This window comes from Zootoca vivipara, chromosome Z2 (genome assembly GCF_965207765.1).
Source record: "Zootoca vivipara chromosome Z2, rZooViv2.hap1.1, whole genome shotgun sequence".
NCBI lineage: Eukaryota > Metazoa > Chordata > Lepidosauria > Squamata > Lacertidae > Zootoca > Zootoca vivipara.
In genome coordinates this window covers 10,552,174-10,570,769 of record NC_142585.1, presented here as the reverse complement: position 1 = coordinate 10,570,769, position 18,596 = coordinate 10,552,174, and the positions used below count along the sequence as shown (strand labels likewise).

At 45.5% G+C, this 18,596-nt stretch overlaps 1 protein-coding gene across 1 annotated transcript in view; it reads left to right on the top strand.

Annotated features, from left to right (window-relative positions):
• The first annotated feature begins 17,144 nt into the window (after window positions 1-17,144).
• The window catches only part of NRK (Nik related kinase), a 113,272-nt gene continuing 111,820 nt past the window's right edge, over window positions 17,145-18,596 (top strand). Inside the window, exon 1 of the mRNA XM_035113283.3 lies at window positions 17,145-17,717. Coding sequence (XP_034969174.1) covers window positions 17,661-17,717 — 57 coding nt within the window. The 5' untranslated portion in view covers window positions 17,145-17,660. The remainder of the gene's footprint in view (window positions 17,718-18,596) is intronic.

Genomic DNA, 18,596 nt, shown 5'->3' with positions numbered 1-18,596 from the left:
ACCAGGGGTCCCCAAACTTACCTGGCTTTGGGGGAGTGCGCACAGGGGTGTGTGCCCATGTGCATGCGCAAACGCTGTTTCTGGCACACTCCCGACCTGGAAAGCGCCGGAAATAGCTTGTGCGCATGTGCAGAAGCCTCCTCCGACCCGGAAGTACACCGGAAATGACGCTTGCGGGCGTGCACAAGCTATTTCCGTCGACAGCCGCACCACGCCGGTAAGAGTGGGCGGCAGCAGCAGACGGCGGGGGTCCCCTGGGGCCGCATAAAAGAGCCTCGGGGGCTGTATGTGGCCCCCAGGCTGTAGTCTGGGGACCCCTGAGATAAACCCTTACTCTAGATAAGCCAAGCCCCCTAGTGCAGTTAAAAAATAATAGTGCACCCGCTAGTGGCACCCTGCCTTATGGTTCTACATTCAACCAGCCCTTCCTCCCCCCACCCCACTTCCCCCACCCGAAAAAAATTAAGCCTCCTCTTTCAAACCTCCAGAAAGAGTTCCAAGAATGGTTACTGTTGCTTTTGCTGTTTGGGGACTGGAAATAACAACCTGGATACTTTGTTTTTGCCATCTTGCAACTGCTTTAAGCCAGCACTCTGATCTCTGAGTCAGCCAACACCAGTTCGTTTTTTAATGCAGAGCCCATAGATGAAGTGGTGTGAAGCAGCCACTTCCTTGAGGATAAGTCCTTGTGGAGTTTGTTCTTTTCCACTCTGGGCCCAGCAGCGAAGCTTTGAAGGGCTTTTCCTTGAAGGGAAGCCCTTGCAGAGCCTCACACCTCTTGCATCATGGGGTGGTAGCAGGGCATTTCAGCTCAGGCACCAAAACACCTTGGACTGTCTCCATTTAGATGCCAGCAGTGCCTTATGCTGTTGTGCCCCACAGTTGTTACACCCACTGCAATTTTGCCTTCCATTACATTTGCTGCAAGGCCAGGAGCACCTGCAGGTCCAGCTTCTGGAACAGCAGTGTCGATGGTCTTCTGCTTGGTTTGAGCCATGCAAATAACAGAGATATCTTCTAAAGAAACAAGCATAAAATCAGAAGAAACAATAAACCACAAAAGCATCAGACTTGTGCTTTTGTACACATATCATACGATCAAAGTTTTCATATGAGCACTAAACTAAAAGGGGAAATCTTTAAATAAATAAAAAATCCTTAGGTCACATTGGCAACACTGAGAACTGGAAGTGCACTTTGCAGAAGCTGGAAAGACAACTGAAAAAAATATATTTGAGGGGTGGACCATTTGTGGCATCCATCTGTCTCAAGAGACAATGGAAGAAAGTGCCTTCAAAGGCAAAAGGAATCCCATTCTGGAGCTATTTTTGGAAGGGTTTAGGAAGTGGGGAAATCTCTCTACAGGTTTTCCATGGGACTCATAAAAACCTGATTCAGCTGCTGGCATTCAGGCTTTAATCAGAGCAAACAGCAGAGGGGATGAGTGAGGGAGAACACATTTCACACCTGAAATAAGAAAAGATGTCGAAGTGTGGATGAGACCTAAAATAAACAGATAAGCAAATTCCTCTGGCTACAAAGAGGAAATGAGTGATTAAAGGGCTGGTCTCCATCACTCCAGTGGTTTGTAGGGAATGGGTTCAGGAAATGACTATTTAAAGGGCTAATGTCAGTACGGCCAGTGGCTGGGAAAAACTGAAGTCATTTTAATCCTCTCCAAAAGGGGAAAACCTTTATTGATTGAAAGATGCAATCCCAAGCATATTCAAGGGCCGAATGGGGCTTACTTTTGAGCAAACACACCCTAGATCTCCTGCCTGGCTTCTGTGGCCCTGGGGGTGGGGTGGGAGCCCAGGAACCCAAACAACCAGGTCTCATGGTGGGAATTTCAGGGGTGCTGGCAGTGCACTTGATACACCCAGGGTCCAAGTTCCAGGTGTGGGAAGGGCCGAACTGACAGGTTTATCAAAAAAATGCTGGAAAAAGGAAGAAGCACTTGCTAAACTCTCAACTTTACTCTTGTTTCTCTGCTTTAGTAAGTGTCACTGGAGGGGGTAATGTCAGCTGGCACCTTTCCAGATGTCTCTCCTCCCAAGATCAAACTCCCTGAATTGCAGGCTCCCAGTGCTGCCTTCTCCACCCACTCTGGAATTCTATTAAGGAGCCTCCCTTTGGACTGATAGTCCCTAAAACCAATCTCTAAAGTCTTCCAGATCACTTCAATCCACAGTATAGTCAGGAAATGCAGGGCAAGTGATGCAGAGCAGCAGAGCACCACCCCAGCCTAGACCACTCCTCCCACCAAGTGCATCAATAGCACATGATCAGTCCACAGTGGGCAAACTGGCACTACAATTGCATTCATCTTGCCAATTTTAGGATATGTGCTGCTGAAGCGAGCACACTGCAATTGTATTCATAGTCAGAAAAATTGCCACAGACTGGATCTTTGAAAAGGATACAAAAGAAGTTCATTAATTTGGTATAGTAAATACGTGATTGATTAAAAGTCAGGTTATACACTGTATGTATATTCAATGTTATGTTTATAATTTGTGAAAGAGAGAAGAAAATTAAAACGAACTGTGAAAATATCTGTGAAAGATGACAGAAGGAAGACAGAAGAAAGAAGAATGGAAGTCCAACATATAAAGTTGAATAGAAATTGGACTTAATAATATTTTTGTCTTTGTTTCTAGCTTTATGCTTCCCCCCCTTTCTTTTCTTTTCTCCTTTTCTTTTCTTTCTATTTGATTGGAAATTTAAGAATTTAAAGCCATGATAAATGTAATGAATATAATGTAATGAACATAGAAATGGAAAACTTAATAAAAATTATTGCAAAATAAAATTAAATGAAAAGATCGGAACACAGAAAAGGAAATAATAGGCATGCAATAATTTAGCAGCAGCACTGTCTGGATTCTTTGCAACAACTGAATGGGTGGATGGATGAATGAATGATGTCAATTCCAAAGCAAATAGCTAAGTTGGCAATAGACTAGTGAATCTCTGAGACGTTTTGTGATAGAAATGCCACATGGGTGAATCATCCATTGTCTTCACAATGTGACATGATAAAGCTACCCTGAGTCATTATGATCCAACAGAATGGGAATGCCATCCCCCCCCAATAGTTGGGTGTGAAGGAGGGATGAAGGGGATGGAGCAGCTCCCCTATGAAAAATGGATACATCTGGGGATTTTTTTCTAGTTCAGAGCTAAGGCAAGGGATAGAGGCATACAGAATCACACATAATGTGGAGAAAAAGAAAAGCTTTTATTCTCTCATAACATTAGAACTTGGGGACATTCCATGAAGCTGAATGTTGGAAAAATAGGACAGGCAAAAGTTCAGACAACATATGTTTAAACTGTGAATGGCTCTGACAAGAGATAAAGATGGCCAACTTGGATGGTTTAATTTTTTTTTTTTTAGAAAACTTCATGGAGGATAAGGCTAACAATGGCTCATGGTCACGAAGGCTATCTTCTACCTCCACTGTTGGGGGCAGTATGCCTCTGAATACCATTTGCAGAGAGTCCCAAGTAGGGCAAGTGCTGTTGTGCTCAGGTCCTCCTTACTGGCTTCCCATAGGTGTCTGGTTGGCCGGATGCTGCATTAGATGAATCTCTGACCTGATCCTGCAGGCTCTTCTTGTGTGCAGACCTCCACCGCAGTCCTTTTCAGCTCTAAAATTCCTTATGATCCGACAACCTTTGTATCCAAATATATGCCACTGGTGTTTCAGATTTGCATCAAATAACTCAAACTGCGCATTGATTCGCAGCTGGGCTGTGGTTTGTTTTTCTCCAGCAGGCCTCACTGCTGGCCTCTGTTCTGAAAGCAAAAGTGATTTGTAATGGATTGTAATAGAAAACATCAAGCTGAGACAGCCAAGAAAGAGGTCAGAGAGGACTCAAACAACCATACCTCCCAGGGGCTTAGTAACAACTGGCAAAATTCATTTCATTAAGTCTATCCAGTGGGGACTTGGCTCAAGTTATCCCTAATAGGATTTTTAAAATTAATTTATTTTTAAATGTGCACAGGCCTTTTGTCTCCAAATCAGAGGTTTCTTCCATCCTGCCAAGCAGAACAATGGAATAAGAGCCCAGAGTAATTACAATCTAATGGTTTTTTGGGGGGAAGGAGTTGTTGATCTCAGTTCAGTCCCTGGTGGAAAGGTGTCTGAATCCTTTCCTTTCCACTTGCCTTGCCAATGAAAGAGTGGCTAGATCTGGCACATGAACTGGAGCATCATTGGCTATTTGTAGGTTGGAATGAGGGAGAATTATTAGGATGCCAGAGGAATCTCATTTGTTTGATTTACTCACTCACTTACTTACTTATTTTTACATTTGTATCTCATCCTTCCTCCCAGAGGAGCAGAGGGCAGCAAACACCAAAATGTTTAAGCAATGCAATATCTGAAAACATCTGAAAATATCTGAAAACATATTTAAAACATTTCTAATTTTTTAAAATATATATATATATAGTTAAAAACATTTAGAATATCTAAAAACATTTGAAAGCATCAAATCTTAATGTCCGCAGTATATACCTTTTATTGCTGTTATGGTTGGGTGGAACATTCTTAATCTGGTTCATGTCCCTTGCCTGCACATGAGTAGTTCATTCAATCAAATACTATATTGGCCTGAATATAAGCTGCAAACCCCCCCCCCCAAATTCTGACCATGAAAAGTAAAAATGTGTCTTAAATTTGTGACCTTACAAAAATTGGCTTTTATGATATCGCTGTTGAAACAGACATACAGTAAAATGGAATGGGTGTGAGTGCCTGCGGAATTTTAAGGGAGTGGCTTATATTGGGGTATGGTATTTTTCCCCCCCTTGAATTTTAAAGGTGTGGCTTATATTTGGGTGCGGCTTATATTCAGGCCAATACTGTACTTAAAATCTTAGTATACGGTACCAAGGGCATTGTACAGGGAAAGAGATGGCTTCACTTATAGCTATACAAGAGCAGCAACGAAACAGTAAATAGGAGCTGACCATACTCAGAAAGGTCTGTAGACATGTAAACTGATCTCTGTGTCTGTGTTCTGATCTGGGCACAATCTTCAGATGTAGTCTGGGGAGGTTCATTCCAAATTCTGGGGTGATTCTCCCCATCCCTAATTGTTATATCCTTTCCTCCCCAAAACTCTGGGAAGTGTAGGTTTCTGACAGGGCCAACCAAAGACATTTTGGAACTTGAGCCAAAACCTGAGAAGGTTTCTTCCCCACATTTCACGTACAGATGCCAAGCAGATTGGTACTTGAATTTTACTTAAGTACTGGCAATGCGACTGGGACCTCCATTGCATAGGGCAGGCACGTCCAACAGGTAGATTGTGATCTACCAGTAGATCACTGGATGTCTGTGGTAGATCACTGGTACCCCTAAAAAAAGCTCACCCAAAATTTTCCTCCTCCCTAAAAAAACCTGAACTATAACCTGAAGCCCTAAACAAAAATGGGCCTCCCTCCCTCCTAAAAGAAGCTCAACAAGTTTGACCTAAACCCCAAAACTGGGAGTAGATCAGAGTCTCTTGGGAGTTGGTCACCCCTGGCATAGGGGAACAGCAGCCTAGCTTAGAGGATGCAGGGCAGATCATGCTGCACCTACAGTTCTATCCTCTTATTCCTCCATTTATTTTTATACTGCTTTTCAGGGCCGTCTTAAACGCCCCTGCCGCTGTGGTGCGCTGGATCTCTCCGGCGCCCTCCCGCCCCGTTTCCCAGCGCGGTGGGCGGGTGGGCGCAGCGGCGGGTGGGCGGGCAGGCACAGCGCGATCTCTCTGGCGCCCTCCCGCCCCGTTTCCCAGCGCGGTTTCACAGGCGCAGCTGCGCGGCGGACCGGCCGGCCAGCGGGCGGGCGCAGCTCGCGGCGCCTTTCTGGCGGGCTGGCGCCATGGTGCCCTGCGCCACCAGGGGTCTACCTAGAGCCGGGCCTGCTGCTTTTTATACTTACAGTATTTCTAATATGCCCTCCTGCTCTGCAACCCTCAGCATCAACAGCCTGAGGCGGTTGCCTCACTCTGCCTAATGATAGAAATGGCACTGTTTGCTGAGAATTCTCTGTTAGAGATATTTAGACCACTTCACAAACCCCAGGATCATTGGAGAGCAGGAATTGCTGTTAAGCAGGTATTAAGGTTGTGTGGTGTAGATATGACCTTGAGAGTTGTCCCTGGATCCCTGATTGCCCTTGAACTCAGTGGAGGCTGGTGAAAATCTATGAGAACTGGGGAAGTGGTGGTGGTGGTGATGGGGAGAGGGAATGATTGCCAAACAAGCTACTGAACTTTCTTCACAGCAGTGTAAAGGGAAAACCCACAGCTGCTTATATACTGCAAGTGAAGCAGAACATCATCTGTCCAAGCAGGCATGCCATTGCAAAACAATAATCAGTCTCTGTAGGGAAAACCTCAAACCAACCCCCGTCCTAAAAAGTAAAAGGTAACTATTTCAGAGCTAACCCAAGTGGTTTTTTCTGCACTGGCCTCCATTTCATCATGGAAGTGTCTTAGAAGTAACCACCACAGAATAAGAAGTTTAAAGATGGAGAAAGAGAAAGGAAATAGATATGGTTTTTGAGTGAGAAAGCGAGAGAGGGGGCAGTCATGCACATTTAGTAAATGGAATTATCTTGACCCTTTCAAGATGGATTAAGGTAGAGGTGTGGAATCTTTATCCTATAAAGTTTCCAAGGAACCACAAGAAAAGTCAACCAGTATGTAGCTGATTGTGGGCAGGGCAGATCCAGTGATGGGCAGTATGTTCAGCAAGCCAACTTGGTAGGCAGAGGATTGAAGCTTTCCAACATCTGGAGGGCAGCATGTTGACTACCTATGGATAGCTATCAATGGCTATTATTCAGTAAATGTAACTGGAACCTCAGTGTATACCTCTGAACTGTTGGGAGAAGAACTGTAGGAGAAACTTTGGCCCTCTGGATGCTGATGGACTACAACTCCCATCAGCCCTAGCCAGCATGGCCAATGGTCAGGAATGATGGGATTCAAAGTTCAACAATGTCTGGAGGACCACAGGGTCCTCACCCCTGAATAGGGTCTGCAACAAAACACAGGAAACAAAAATAAGCCTAATTATTGAGTAAGGTCATCTAAGATAATATGTGTGCCTCTTACAACAACTCTAAGCATGCTTGCTCAAAAATACTTCTGCTGAGCTCCATTGGCAGGTTTCCCCTTCAATGTATGTTTTTTAAAAAATGTTCTGCTTAGTAATGTGCTTGTTGCAAAGTTTCTGTTTCAAGGAAGACAGGATTCAAATTAAACTGAAATGTCATTTAGATGGTCATGGGCAAATCCAAACAGGCCTAAAACCCATAGAAACGTAGAATTGTAGAGTTGGAAGGGATGCAAAGGGTCATCTAGTCTAATGCCCTGCAATGCAGGAATCTCAACTAACATCTGAAATAAGAGAAAGAGATAGGGAAATCTGTCCATTTCCACTTCTCCCCATTTCTCATTTTCTAATTGTAAGTTGAGTTCTCCACATTTCCACATCAGTTTGCAATCCTTTTTCTTAGGTTAACCAGCATTTATGTGTATGTTTCTCCTAATAGGTACATTTTGGTATGCAATCTTACCTAATATGTGCATGTTTATAAAGCAATTTCCCTAATATAATGCATCTTTTGGTGTTATTTTTACTTATTTACATATGAATTTCTATGCACACTTAAGTATAAGCATTTTTGTACACATTACTTGGCTGGAGACCTGCACTGCAAAATTCAGTGAAGTGCAAATTTCAAAGGATGGCTGTGTTTGGTTTGTGTATTATTTTGGAAAGCACAAATCAAGTAGATCCACCTTTAAATGTGGCCTGCATCCGATTTCCCACCCATCCCGAATAGTAATACCGGTAGGTAATGCTGCAAACAACCTCAGACTGATATTTGCTGTACTGGAGGGGAAGTCCTGTAGAGTCACCAGACATGCATTTCAATCATTAACTTGCTGAGGAGCAGCACTTCCTGCCTTGTCTGGCCATTCAGGAACTGGTGAGAGAGGAAGTTGCTCATTTATCATCTCCTTTTGGACATCCTGTGTATCCTTACATCCAGGATCTAGCAGAAGAAAAATACGTGGTTTTTTTAAACAGCTTGCTCAACAATTATTACTGAATCAGTGATTGTGCTATTTCCTCACTCCAAGATATGTTCCAAGATGCGGGAAATTCTAGAATCACATGTGGTTTTGAAGCTCAGGTGGTGTACACCCTATTAAAGCACATTTGAAACACATTCTTTTCCTCAAAGAAGTTTGGACACTGTAGTTTACCCTGCAGAATCACAATCCCTAGCAACCTTTACCAAATTACAGTGCCCCAATTTCTTTGAGGGAAAGAAAGTGCTTTGAATGTTCTTTAGAGGAATAGGCTGTACACATTTTTGTATCTGTGTAGTACAGTCTTTACCTGTGTACTTTCTGCTTGAATTCTCTGTGAACCAAATATATGAAAGGTCACTGCACCTGTTCCATTTTTAGGTGTACACCCAAGAACTGGCAAGAAAAGCACAAACACAACATATTGTTGCTATTATATCTCATAGAGCTGTGGCTGACAGCACAAGGTTCCCCGTGTGCTCTTGAGTTGTTTTATGTGCACGTAAGAACATACCTTGTTGTATATGGTGTGCAAAGGGTTAAAAGTAGCTTGAGTGCAAACATTGGTTCTCTTGTTCCACAGTGGGTGGGATTTATGTTGTGTGCACATGTGTGTTTCAGCCCTCTGCCAGTTCAGTTCTGAGCAAGCGGGCCTTAGTGCTAGTCCTGTTTAATTGCCTGTCTAATGAAGCAACTGGAGGCTGCAGAGGTGCATGGTTTAAGGAAGGTGTGCCACTATGAGAGTGGATGCACAACAGGGGACACACTTAAGAATATTACACACTTAACATCTAGCTCTTAAGCCAGGGATGTGCAACCAGTGGCCTCCCAGATGTTGTTGGATTCCAACTTCTGTCAGACCCAGCCACATGGCCAGTGGTCAGGAATGAAGGGAGTTGTAGAACCACAGATTCCCCATCTCTTAAACACTGGTTTTAAAAGTCTGAATGGTTTCCACCCCCCTATTCGTGGGGTTTTACACTAAGAATTTTGGAGCTTCAAGGTGCACATGCCTGCAGATCTACACAGGACTGGCACCATTGTTGCAAATCTAGCCACTCCAAAACCAATGAGAATTATGATGGGTGCTTCTAAAATTCATGGAGGGTTCTTCATCCTATTTCAGGCAGGAGAGAATTATGGTGCTGGAGGAGACTCTTGAGCAGGCATCCCCAAACTGCGGCCCTCCAGATGTTTTGGCCTACAACTCCCATGATCCCTAGCTAATAGGACCAGTTGTCGGGGAACATGGGAATTGTAGTCCAAAACATCTGGAGGGCCGAAGTTTGGGAATGCCTGCACTTGAGAGTCCCATGGACTGGAAGGACAGATCCTGAAGCTGAGGTTTCAATACTTTGGCCACCTCATGAGAAGAGAAGACTCCCTGGAAAAGACCCTGATATTGGGAAAGATGGAGGGCACAAGGAGAAGGGGACGACAGAGGACGAGATGGTTGGACAGTGTTCTCGAAGCTACTACCAACATGAGTTTGGCCAAACTGCGGGAGGCAGTGGAATACAGGAGTGCCTGGCGTGCTCTGGTCCATGGGGTCACGAAGAGTTGGACTCGACTAAACAACAACAAAGCTTGTTAAATTAATAAATGCAATAATAACCTGTTGGTATAATAATATTATGAGTGACTTTTGTACCCTTTTTCCAGGCATATTTTGGGATGGAAAACTCCCATAAATCCTTAAGATTTTTCTCACATAATGGTCACAGGCACAGGAGCTCATGTTCAGTGGTGTGTAATGCATGGAGGAAGAGAGGCTATCTGTGACTACTAGCCATGATGGCTGTACTTTGTCTCCATATCCAGAGGCAGAAATGCTTCTGAATACCACTTGCTGGAAACCACAGGAAGGAAAAGTACTCATGTGCTCAGGTTCTGCTTTGGGGCTCCTCAAAGGCATGTGTTTGGCCACTGTAGGAGCAGGAACCTGAACTACGTGGACCATTTGCCTGATCCAACTGTCCCTTTTTCACATTCCTACTGCAGGGTGGCAAGGAGCAAATATATCCCTGCCTTAATAGTGCCTTAATAATGGAATGTTGGAACAACATTCCACATCAGTTGGATTTTTTTAAACCCCCCAAAAAGTAATCATGAATATCCGCCAGCATTTTATTGCAAATTTGTCTCAGTATGCACATTTTGTACACAGCTTTGCTTAATATACCCATTTTTGGAAAGCAATGTTCTCTAACACAATGCGTGTTTACCCTAGTGTCGTCATCATTATCATCAATTACCTGTCCTTCACCCTATGGTCCTAGGGCAGGTTACAACATTAAAAACAACAGCAACAAAATCTGCAATTTAAAACAGCATTTTTGTGCACATTAGTTGCCTGGTTAACTTCATTGCTACATTCAAAGAAGTGCAGATTTTAAAAAGACGGCTATGTTTGCTCTTCACATTGTTTTGGAAACTCTGAATTGGGTAGCTTTGTCTTTAAGTACAAACTGAACTAGATTTCTCTTCCTTCTCTACCACCAACCACCACCACCCCTGCCAATCCTTGGGCAAAATCACATTTCCTCTGCTGAATGAAGCAAAGTTCCTCTTCTCACTTCCCTTTTCCATGCAAGCATCCTTTAGCTTTATTGTGTCTCCCCCCCTTTTTTTAACCAGCCCTCATGCAATGGGGGTTGGCAGATCTATTTCCAGCATTCTGCATTTCTGTAAAAATGATTCATCGTGGGTTTTGTATAAGGTTGCCTACTTGTTTTTGACTGCCCCTGCTCTTAACCTTTAACAGCGGCCAGAAAAACAGAAAATCAATGTGGGCCAAGTTCTGGCTATTACTTTAACAACATTTGGGGTAGGAGGGGCATTTTTGCTTGCTAATTTTTTTTTGCATTAGCTGAGCCCTGTCCAGCACAGGCAAGCAAGAGGCACTGCGACAGTTCAAGGGCACAGCTCCAGCCATGCAAAAGATATTCATGGAGGGTGTAGAATGGGACAGTGAGACGTTGCCTGGAGAGTTTCCTGAAGTCCTGGAGGGGCGCATTCAGCCCCCAGGCTTGTGGTTTTCTGTCCCTGTCAAAACTACCTGCATGGCAAACCCCCATAAATAAATTGAGTTTATATCTGGAAGGCAAAGAGAACATGAATCAAAAATTCGCCTCACCATAGGAACATAGGAAGCTACCAGGACATGATTTTTCCACATACCCCAGTATTATTTTATTTTTATTCTGACTGGAAGCAGTTCTCCAGGGTCTCAGGTAGAGGACAGCCATTCCCGTGACCTGCTTTACTATGGTGACTTTCCCATGTATATTTTATTATTGTTTATTACAGTTCTGGCTGCATTTCTATGCATACTTACTTGGCAGCAAGTCTCTTTCACCTCAGTGATATTTACTTTTATGGGCCCCTGAACACTGTTTTTTTCTGTTTGTTTTTGTTTGTAGCGGGAGTATATACTGTAACATGTATTTGACACAGTAATAGTGAGGGTCTCTAATGTCTCTAATGAGACATTTGCAGACAAGGGCGTACCCACCATGCGGCAAGTTAGGGCAGCTGCCCTACTCTAGAAGCAGGGCTGGTGGGCAGAGGCGGAGCACAGCCCGGCGGAGCGCGAGTTCGCCATTCCCGCCGCACCGCGCCGCACCCTCCCTCCAGCTCCCCGGCGCGCCCTCAGGCAAGGCCAAGCGCGGCAGGGAACCAGAGAGCGCGGCGCGGCGGGCAGGAACGCTGAACTCGCGCTCCGCTGGGCTGGGCTCCGCCTCCGCCCACCAGTCCTGCTGCTAGGGAGGGGCACAGCCCGGCGGAGCGCGAGTTCGCCGTTCCCGCCCGCCGCGCTGCGCCCTCCCTCCAGCTTGGCCTTGCCAGAGGGCGCGACGGGGAACCAGAGAGCGCGGCGCGGCGGGCGGGAACGCTGAACTCGCGCTCCGCTGGGCTGGGCTCCGCCTCCGCCCACCAGCCCTGCTTCTAGGGAGGGGCACAGCCCGGCGGAGCGCGAGTTCGCTGTTCCCGCCCACTTTGTGGCCCCTCCCCTTCCGTGCCTTGGCCCCCCCTTGCCCCCCCCTAGTTTTGATCCTGGGTACGCCCATGTTTGCAGAGGAATTATCTTCCACTGAATTCCAGTAAGGAAGAGGCGGGGAATCTTTTTTCAGTCCTAGGGCTGCAGCCCTCATGGATAACTTTCATGAATTTATACTAGAGTCTAGACCATCCACACATCAGTTGACATTATTAGTTATTACATTCTTCCCCAATGTTGTGGCATTATTGCCGTCTATGGGGAGGGGAGTCTTGCACTATAGGGCAACAAAAGCAAGACATGAACTTAAGCTGAACATAAGTGGTATGGCAAATCACCAGATTTCAGCAGAAAGTTAGGGAACATGCACCGACTGGGAATGAACCCAAAGGTTTCACAGGCACAAACGGTAATGAGCACTGAATCCCATATAACCACCCTGATACACATCATGAACACAAATAATCATGGTGTCAGGAAGAGCTCTGAGTAAAACTTGATTGCATATTCCCATACCGGAAGAAAATCTGAACCAAGATTTGGGGGAGGGGAGGCAGATAAACCCCACCTGGCATAATCAATCAAAAGACACAGCCACACGCACACCATCAACCTTTTTTGGGGGGAGTGGCTCCCTCAAATATTTTATTGGAGGGGCCAAAGGGACCTCAGCTTTCCTGGAAGGTGCCCTGGCGATCCTCAAAGGGAAGCACTAGGGTGGGGACGGCTCCTTGCTTCCTCTCTGTCTCTTTCCTTTAAAAAACACAACCAAACATCATCATCATACATACAAACAGTAAAACATGAACATTAACAACAACAACAACAACAACAGAAACAGAAACACAGTAAAGCAGAGCTTTCCAAACTGTGTGTTGTGAAACATTAGTGTGTCAGCTGCAATGTGTAGGTCTGTCAAGAGAACTCTCTCTGTGCTCTTCCCGGGCCTGAAAAGGGCTAGTTTAATCTCCAGTTTGCTAGTAAAACTGAATTACGGTGTTGCGAAATGATGCATGTCTTAAAAGTGTGTCACCAACATGAAAAGTTTGGAAAGCTGCAGTAAAGCATAACACAGATCAAGCATAAACCAGCCACAGCAGGAGAAACCAAAATTAGCATTCAAAGTCCTGACCGTAGAGAAGAGCTGTGAAACAAGGGAGCTGCTACAGACAAGGCCCTTCCTTATGTAGTCACCCTCCAGCACCTAGTTTGGAAAGAAACTGAGCTTAAAGAAGAACCTCTGAAGATGGCCTGAAGGTCCAGCCACATCTAATGAGACATTTGCAGAGGAATTATCTTCCACTGAATTCCAGTAAGGAAGAGGCGGGGAATCTTTTTTCAGTCCTAGGGCTGCAGCCCTCATGGATAACTTTCCATGTGTCATCTGCCAAAGGTTGTTGGGCCAGAGGCAAAAAGTATATGGGCAGAGGGTGGTCCTCTTGGAAGTTCCACCTCTTGGTAGCTCAGGTGGTGGTAGTGACCTAGCTGGCCACTTGGCGGCTCTGAAATGGTAAAATTCCCTCCCCACAGCAGTACATCTGGCTTCTTCACTATACAGCTTTTGTATAGTGAAGACAAACCTCTTTTATCCTGCCCTTTGAGACCTGAGAAACCTGAGAAGTTTTCAGTACCCACTCTTATTAGTGTGATTATAATCTGCTTCATTTATAATTTTAAACTGTAGGTTGTTGTAACTCATCCTGGGACCTGCGGGTGAAGGATGAGGAAATTAATAATAATAATAATAATAATAATAATTCCAATGACCTCCGTGTTTTAGAATTACAGCTTCAATTCTCAATTTGCTTCTCTTTTTACAATCTTCTTTTAATATTTATAACTTTTCTTGCTATAGTTTTGAACATGGGGCTTATTATCATTTCTCTCCTCTTCTAAATAAGTCTGGAATTGTTGTTGTTGCTGCTGCTGTTTTCTTTTCTTTTAAAAAAGTGTGTTTCTTCTTTTGCTGGTTCATCTGTGGTGCTACTTACTTGCTAGAGCAAAGAGGGGGTGGGGGGCTATGAAAACTCACCCTGACCAGTGCTGCTGCTTTTTGATCTCTCTCTCTCTCTCTCTCTCTCTCTCTGTGTGTGTGTGTGTGTGTGTGTGTGTGTGCAGGGTGACAGTGCGGGATTTCTTTGATGTCTGGAGGAGCCCCTTGGAATCTCTTTTAAGGAAATTGCTTCATAATTTATTGCAGTATTCTGTCCCACAGCTGTTTGGATCCGCAGCCACAACCATGTGTGTTAATAGAAAGCTGACACACACTTTGTGACTCAGGCTCATCCCTCTCGCTAAAATCACAACATGTAAAAAAAAACCAAAAAAACTGTGGCTTGCAGGGACTCTGATGTGCTGAGTCAGTGCATACAGACTGAACCCAAAGGCATGCCTCAACTAGTAGGTGTCTGCTTCAGGCTATCCAAACCCATGGTGGTTGTGTCTTAGGAGAGGCACCCTCAGTCACAGAGCAGAGAATGCCTCTTCTCAGCATTGTAAGAGACATGCTGAGGCTGCATGCCCACCATAATATGCAAAGCACATTCCCTCCCACCCACAAAGAATAATGGGAATCATAGTTTGTTAAGGGTGCTGGGAATTGTAGCTCAATGAGGCAAACTAGTTCCCAGGATTATCTGGGGGGTGTCATGTGGCGCTGTGGGTTAAACCACTGAGCCTAGGGCTTGTTGATCAGAAGGTCAGCAGTTCGAATCCCTGCAATGGGGTGAGCTCCCGCTGCTCGGTCCCACCTCCTGCCAACCTAGCAGTTCGAAAGCACATCAAAAAACGCAAGTAGATAAATAGGAACCGCTACAGCGGGAAGGTAAACGGCGTTTCCATGTGCTGCTCTGGTGTGCCAGAAGTGGCTTTGTCATGCTGGCCACATGACCTGGAAGCTGTACGCCGGTTCCTAACCCTAACCCTCAGCCAATAATGCGAGATGAGTGTGCAACCCCAGAGTCGGTCACGACTGGACCTAATGGTCAGGGATCCCTTTACCTTTACTGTGTATGCAGCCCTAGTGATGGCCACCAATTTAGATGACTTTAAAAGAGGATGAGACAAACACATGGAAGCTAAGGGCACCCAATATCATAGAATCTTAGAACTGTAGAGTTGGAAGGGTCCCTGGGGATCATCTAGTCCAACCGCATGCAATGCTGGAATATGCAGCCATCCCGTATGGGGATTGAACCTGCAACCTTGGCATTATTAGCACCACCCTCTAACCCAGGGCCCTGGAGTGGTGAGTAAGTGCTGAGTGAAATGCATTTTGTGGGATATCAGTCCATAAGTTCCAAGGCTAAGCCCCTGCAGTGGAAACACCTGTGGGACCCTACTGTAAAAAGTCCTGTAGGAAGAAAATCATAGGTTTCTGAAAAGGGGGGTGAAGCTATGGCACTTGTGTCAGCTTTGCCTATTGTATACATTTGAGTGCTATGTAGAAACAAGCCAAGCAGAACCTCCACTGGTTACAGTCTTACTTGCAGGCTTTAGTGGTTAGCATGCTGAATTTATGGCAGGGCGAGCTGAGTCACTGGGTGGCTGTGAGCCTGCAGCTTCTTCTTACCCTACCTCACAAAGTGTTGTGAAGACAGAAGGTAAGAACAGCATTGCTATCTTTAGAATAAACTTGGGCAACAAAATTGCAATGAACAACAACAACAACTAATCTGTCAACCAGGGAGGGCACTTTATACATTTAGGTAAAGGTAAAGGGACCCCGGTCCATTAGGTCCAGTCATGACCCACTCTGGGGTTGCGGCGCTCATCTCGTTTTACTGGCCGAAGCATACAGCTTTCGGGTCATGTGGCCAGCATGACAAAGCCGCTTCTGGCGAACCAGAGCAGCCCACAGAAACACTGTTTACCTTCCCGCTGTAGCAGTACCTATTTATCTACTTGCACTTTGACATACTTTCGAACTGCTAGGTTGGCAGGAGCTAGGACCGAGCAACGGGAGCTCACCCTGTCAAGGGGATTCGAACCGCCGACCTTCTGATCAGCAAGCCCTAGGCTCTGTGGTTTAACCCACAGCATTTAGTCCACTGCAAATCTCCTGTCAGAGCGAATCTGCCAGTCCTTAAGGCATGGGTTGGGCACCTGGGGCATGTATATCCCACCTTTTCCACAAATGAGCTCAATGTAGTGTACATGGTTTGTTCCCCCCTCCTCACTGAATCCTGACAGCAGTCTTGTGAGGCTGAGTGTCAGTGGCTGGTCCAAAGTCACTCCCAATAGGCTTTATTGCAGAGTGGGGATTTGAACTCTGGTGTCCTTCCAGGTCCTAGCCTAGCACTTCCATACCTAGCTAGGACGTGTTTAGTTTTTCCAACTTTCATATTCCAAAGATGAGGGGTGCTAAAAAGTTGTGACATGACTAGGAAAAGTTATTTTGATTAAATTAATATAATTTAGTTTTGCTTGGTAAGAGAAATGTGTGCAAAATTGCATAGAAATCATTAAAAATGATTGCCAAGGACTTGCAGTTATATTATATATTAATATGTATTATTAATATGTATTATTAATATGTATTATTATTATTATTTATCATTACCCGACATTTTCAGAAGGTAAAATTGAAGTCCCCCCCCCGAAAGCCAATGTGCTTCTTCCATCAAATGCAGACCTACCAAGCTAAATGTTGTCCAATCACAAAAATAATAGCAGATTTGAATTGCTCACATCCAAATTTGCAAATTTGCAAATATTAAGTTTCACCTGCTAAAATGACGGCCCTTGATACATGGTTCATCCTTCACCATTGCTCTTCTTTCCTTTAGGGCTCAACAACATCTGAAGGGCCGACTATCTGGTTCTGGGTGTCAGTCGGTATGGGAAAACGCACTATTTCTGTCCCCTTTGGGCAGTAGCAGAAGGAGCCAGAATACCTGACCTGTTTTCTGCAGCACGGACACCCCCTTTGCCCCCCTTTGTCCCACCAGATCCAGCTGTTGCATCAATCTCCCCACTATCACCCGCCTTCAACTCTCCAGCTCAGTCCGGCTGAGCCCATCCTCCGTGGCACGTCACTTCCTTGCAAACTTTCCCGAGAATATGCCCGTGCAAAAGTTGTTTGTCTTCAAAGGCTGGAGGCTGTGGGGCTGTTTCCTCGCCCTCTGACTGCGGGGTGCGGGGGAAGAGAGGGACCTTTCTCTCTCTCACACCCCCCTTTCCTTTCCTTTCCTTTCCTTTCTCGCTTTTCCCTGCCGGATTTGCATGTCAGGTTTCCTGTGTTTGTCACCAAGAGACGAACGGCCAGTATGGACAGGCTGCCTGGCAAGGGCTGAGCCACCGGGACCGTTAGACTGGCAAGGGGAGGAGAGAAATAAATAAAATAAGAAAAAGAAGGCGAAGACGAAGAAGAGATTGCGAGCCGATCAAGTCCTCAACCCCAGCAAGCATCCCGTGCAGGGGACTTTCTCTACAACCTCCTCTTTTTCTTAGCAACTGCAGCTGCGTCCCCAACGGCTCTCCGTGCCCCAGGAGCGCTTGGCAAGCGCAGCGCAGAGACCCGCCACTTACAGTACTGCATCGTTAAGAAGTCATGGCCAGCGACTACACGGCGAGGAGCCTGGACAGCATCGACCTGTCTGCGCTCAGGGTAAGTGTCCTGGCTGGGAAGGAAGAGAGGAGCTGGAGCGTGGGAGCCAGGGGGAGAGACATGGCACAGCTCAGCGGCAGACCTTGCATGCTGAAACTCCTGGGTGTCTACCCCGCATGGCATCTCTAGGTAGGGGTTTGGAGAGACCCCTTGCCTGAAACCCAGAAGAGCCCACTGCCTGTCTGTGCGGACACTACTGAACTAGATGGACCCAACGGTCTGAGATTTTTATGTTCTTTGAGGGCTTACAGCTGGCTCCTTCATAAGCCTCCAGAGGGGGCTGGCGGCAGCAAAAAGATGTCACTTCCCAGATGTCACTTTTGCTCTTCAGGGAGAAGTGGTCTTGCAAGGACCTCTTGGTGTAATCTGGCAGCTCAGCTCTTGCAAAGCATGCTTTGGGTCTCTTAGTAGTTGGTGGCATGGCATTGGATGCAGGCTAAATTGGGTGAACTGTTGAAACAAACAAGTTAGCCATGACTTAAGACCTCAGTGAGAACTATATGTGACTAAGTGTTGGTATTATCAGTGCTATTTTTCCCTTGGTCTCTTAGAATGGTAATGGCGCCCACCTGAAAGGTGCTGGAACTGACTTCTGGTGAGTTCCGGATGAATAAAATAAAAATAATTGGGTATTATTATTATGGCTTGAAGAGCTTTGCATGCATTGGACTGGATACTAACATAGCATACACCTATATATAAGTCTACTCTGAAGTAATACCTGTTGAGTTTGGTGGAGCTGACTCCCTGGTGAATGATTTCAGGACTGCAGCCTGTTGCAAGCTGTATTTATGCAGCTTATCAGTTGTGTTACATTAAATTCTCAAAGTGACCCACAAAATGAAATAAGTTATACAGTATACCGGTATATATGTATTA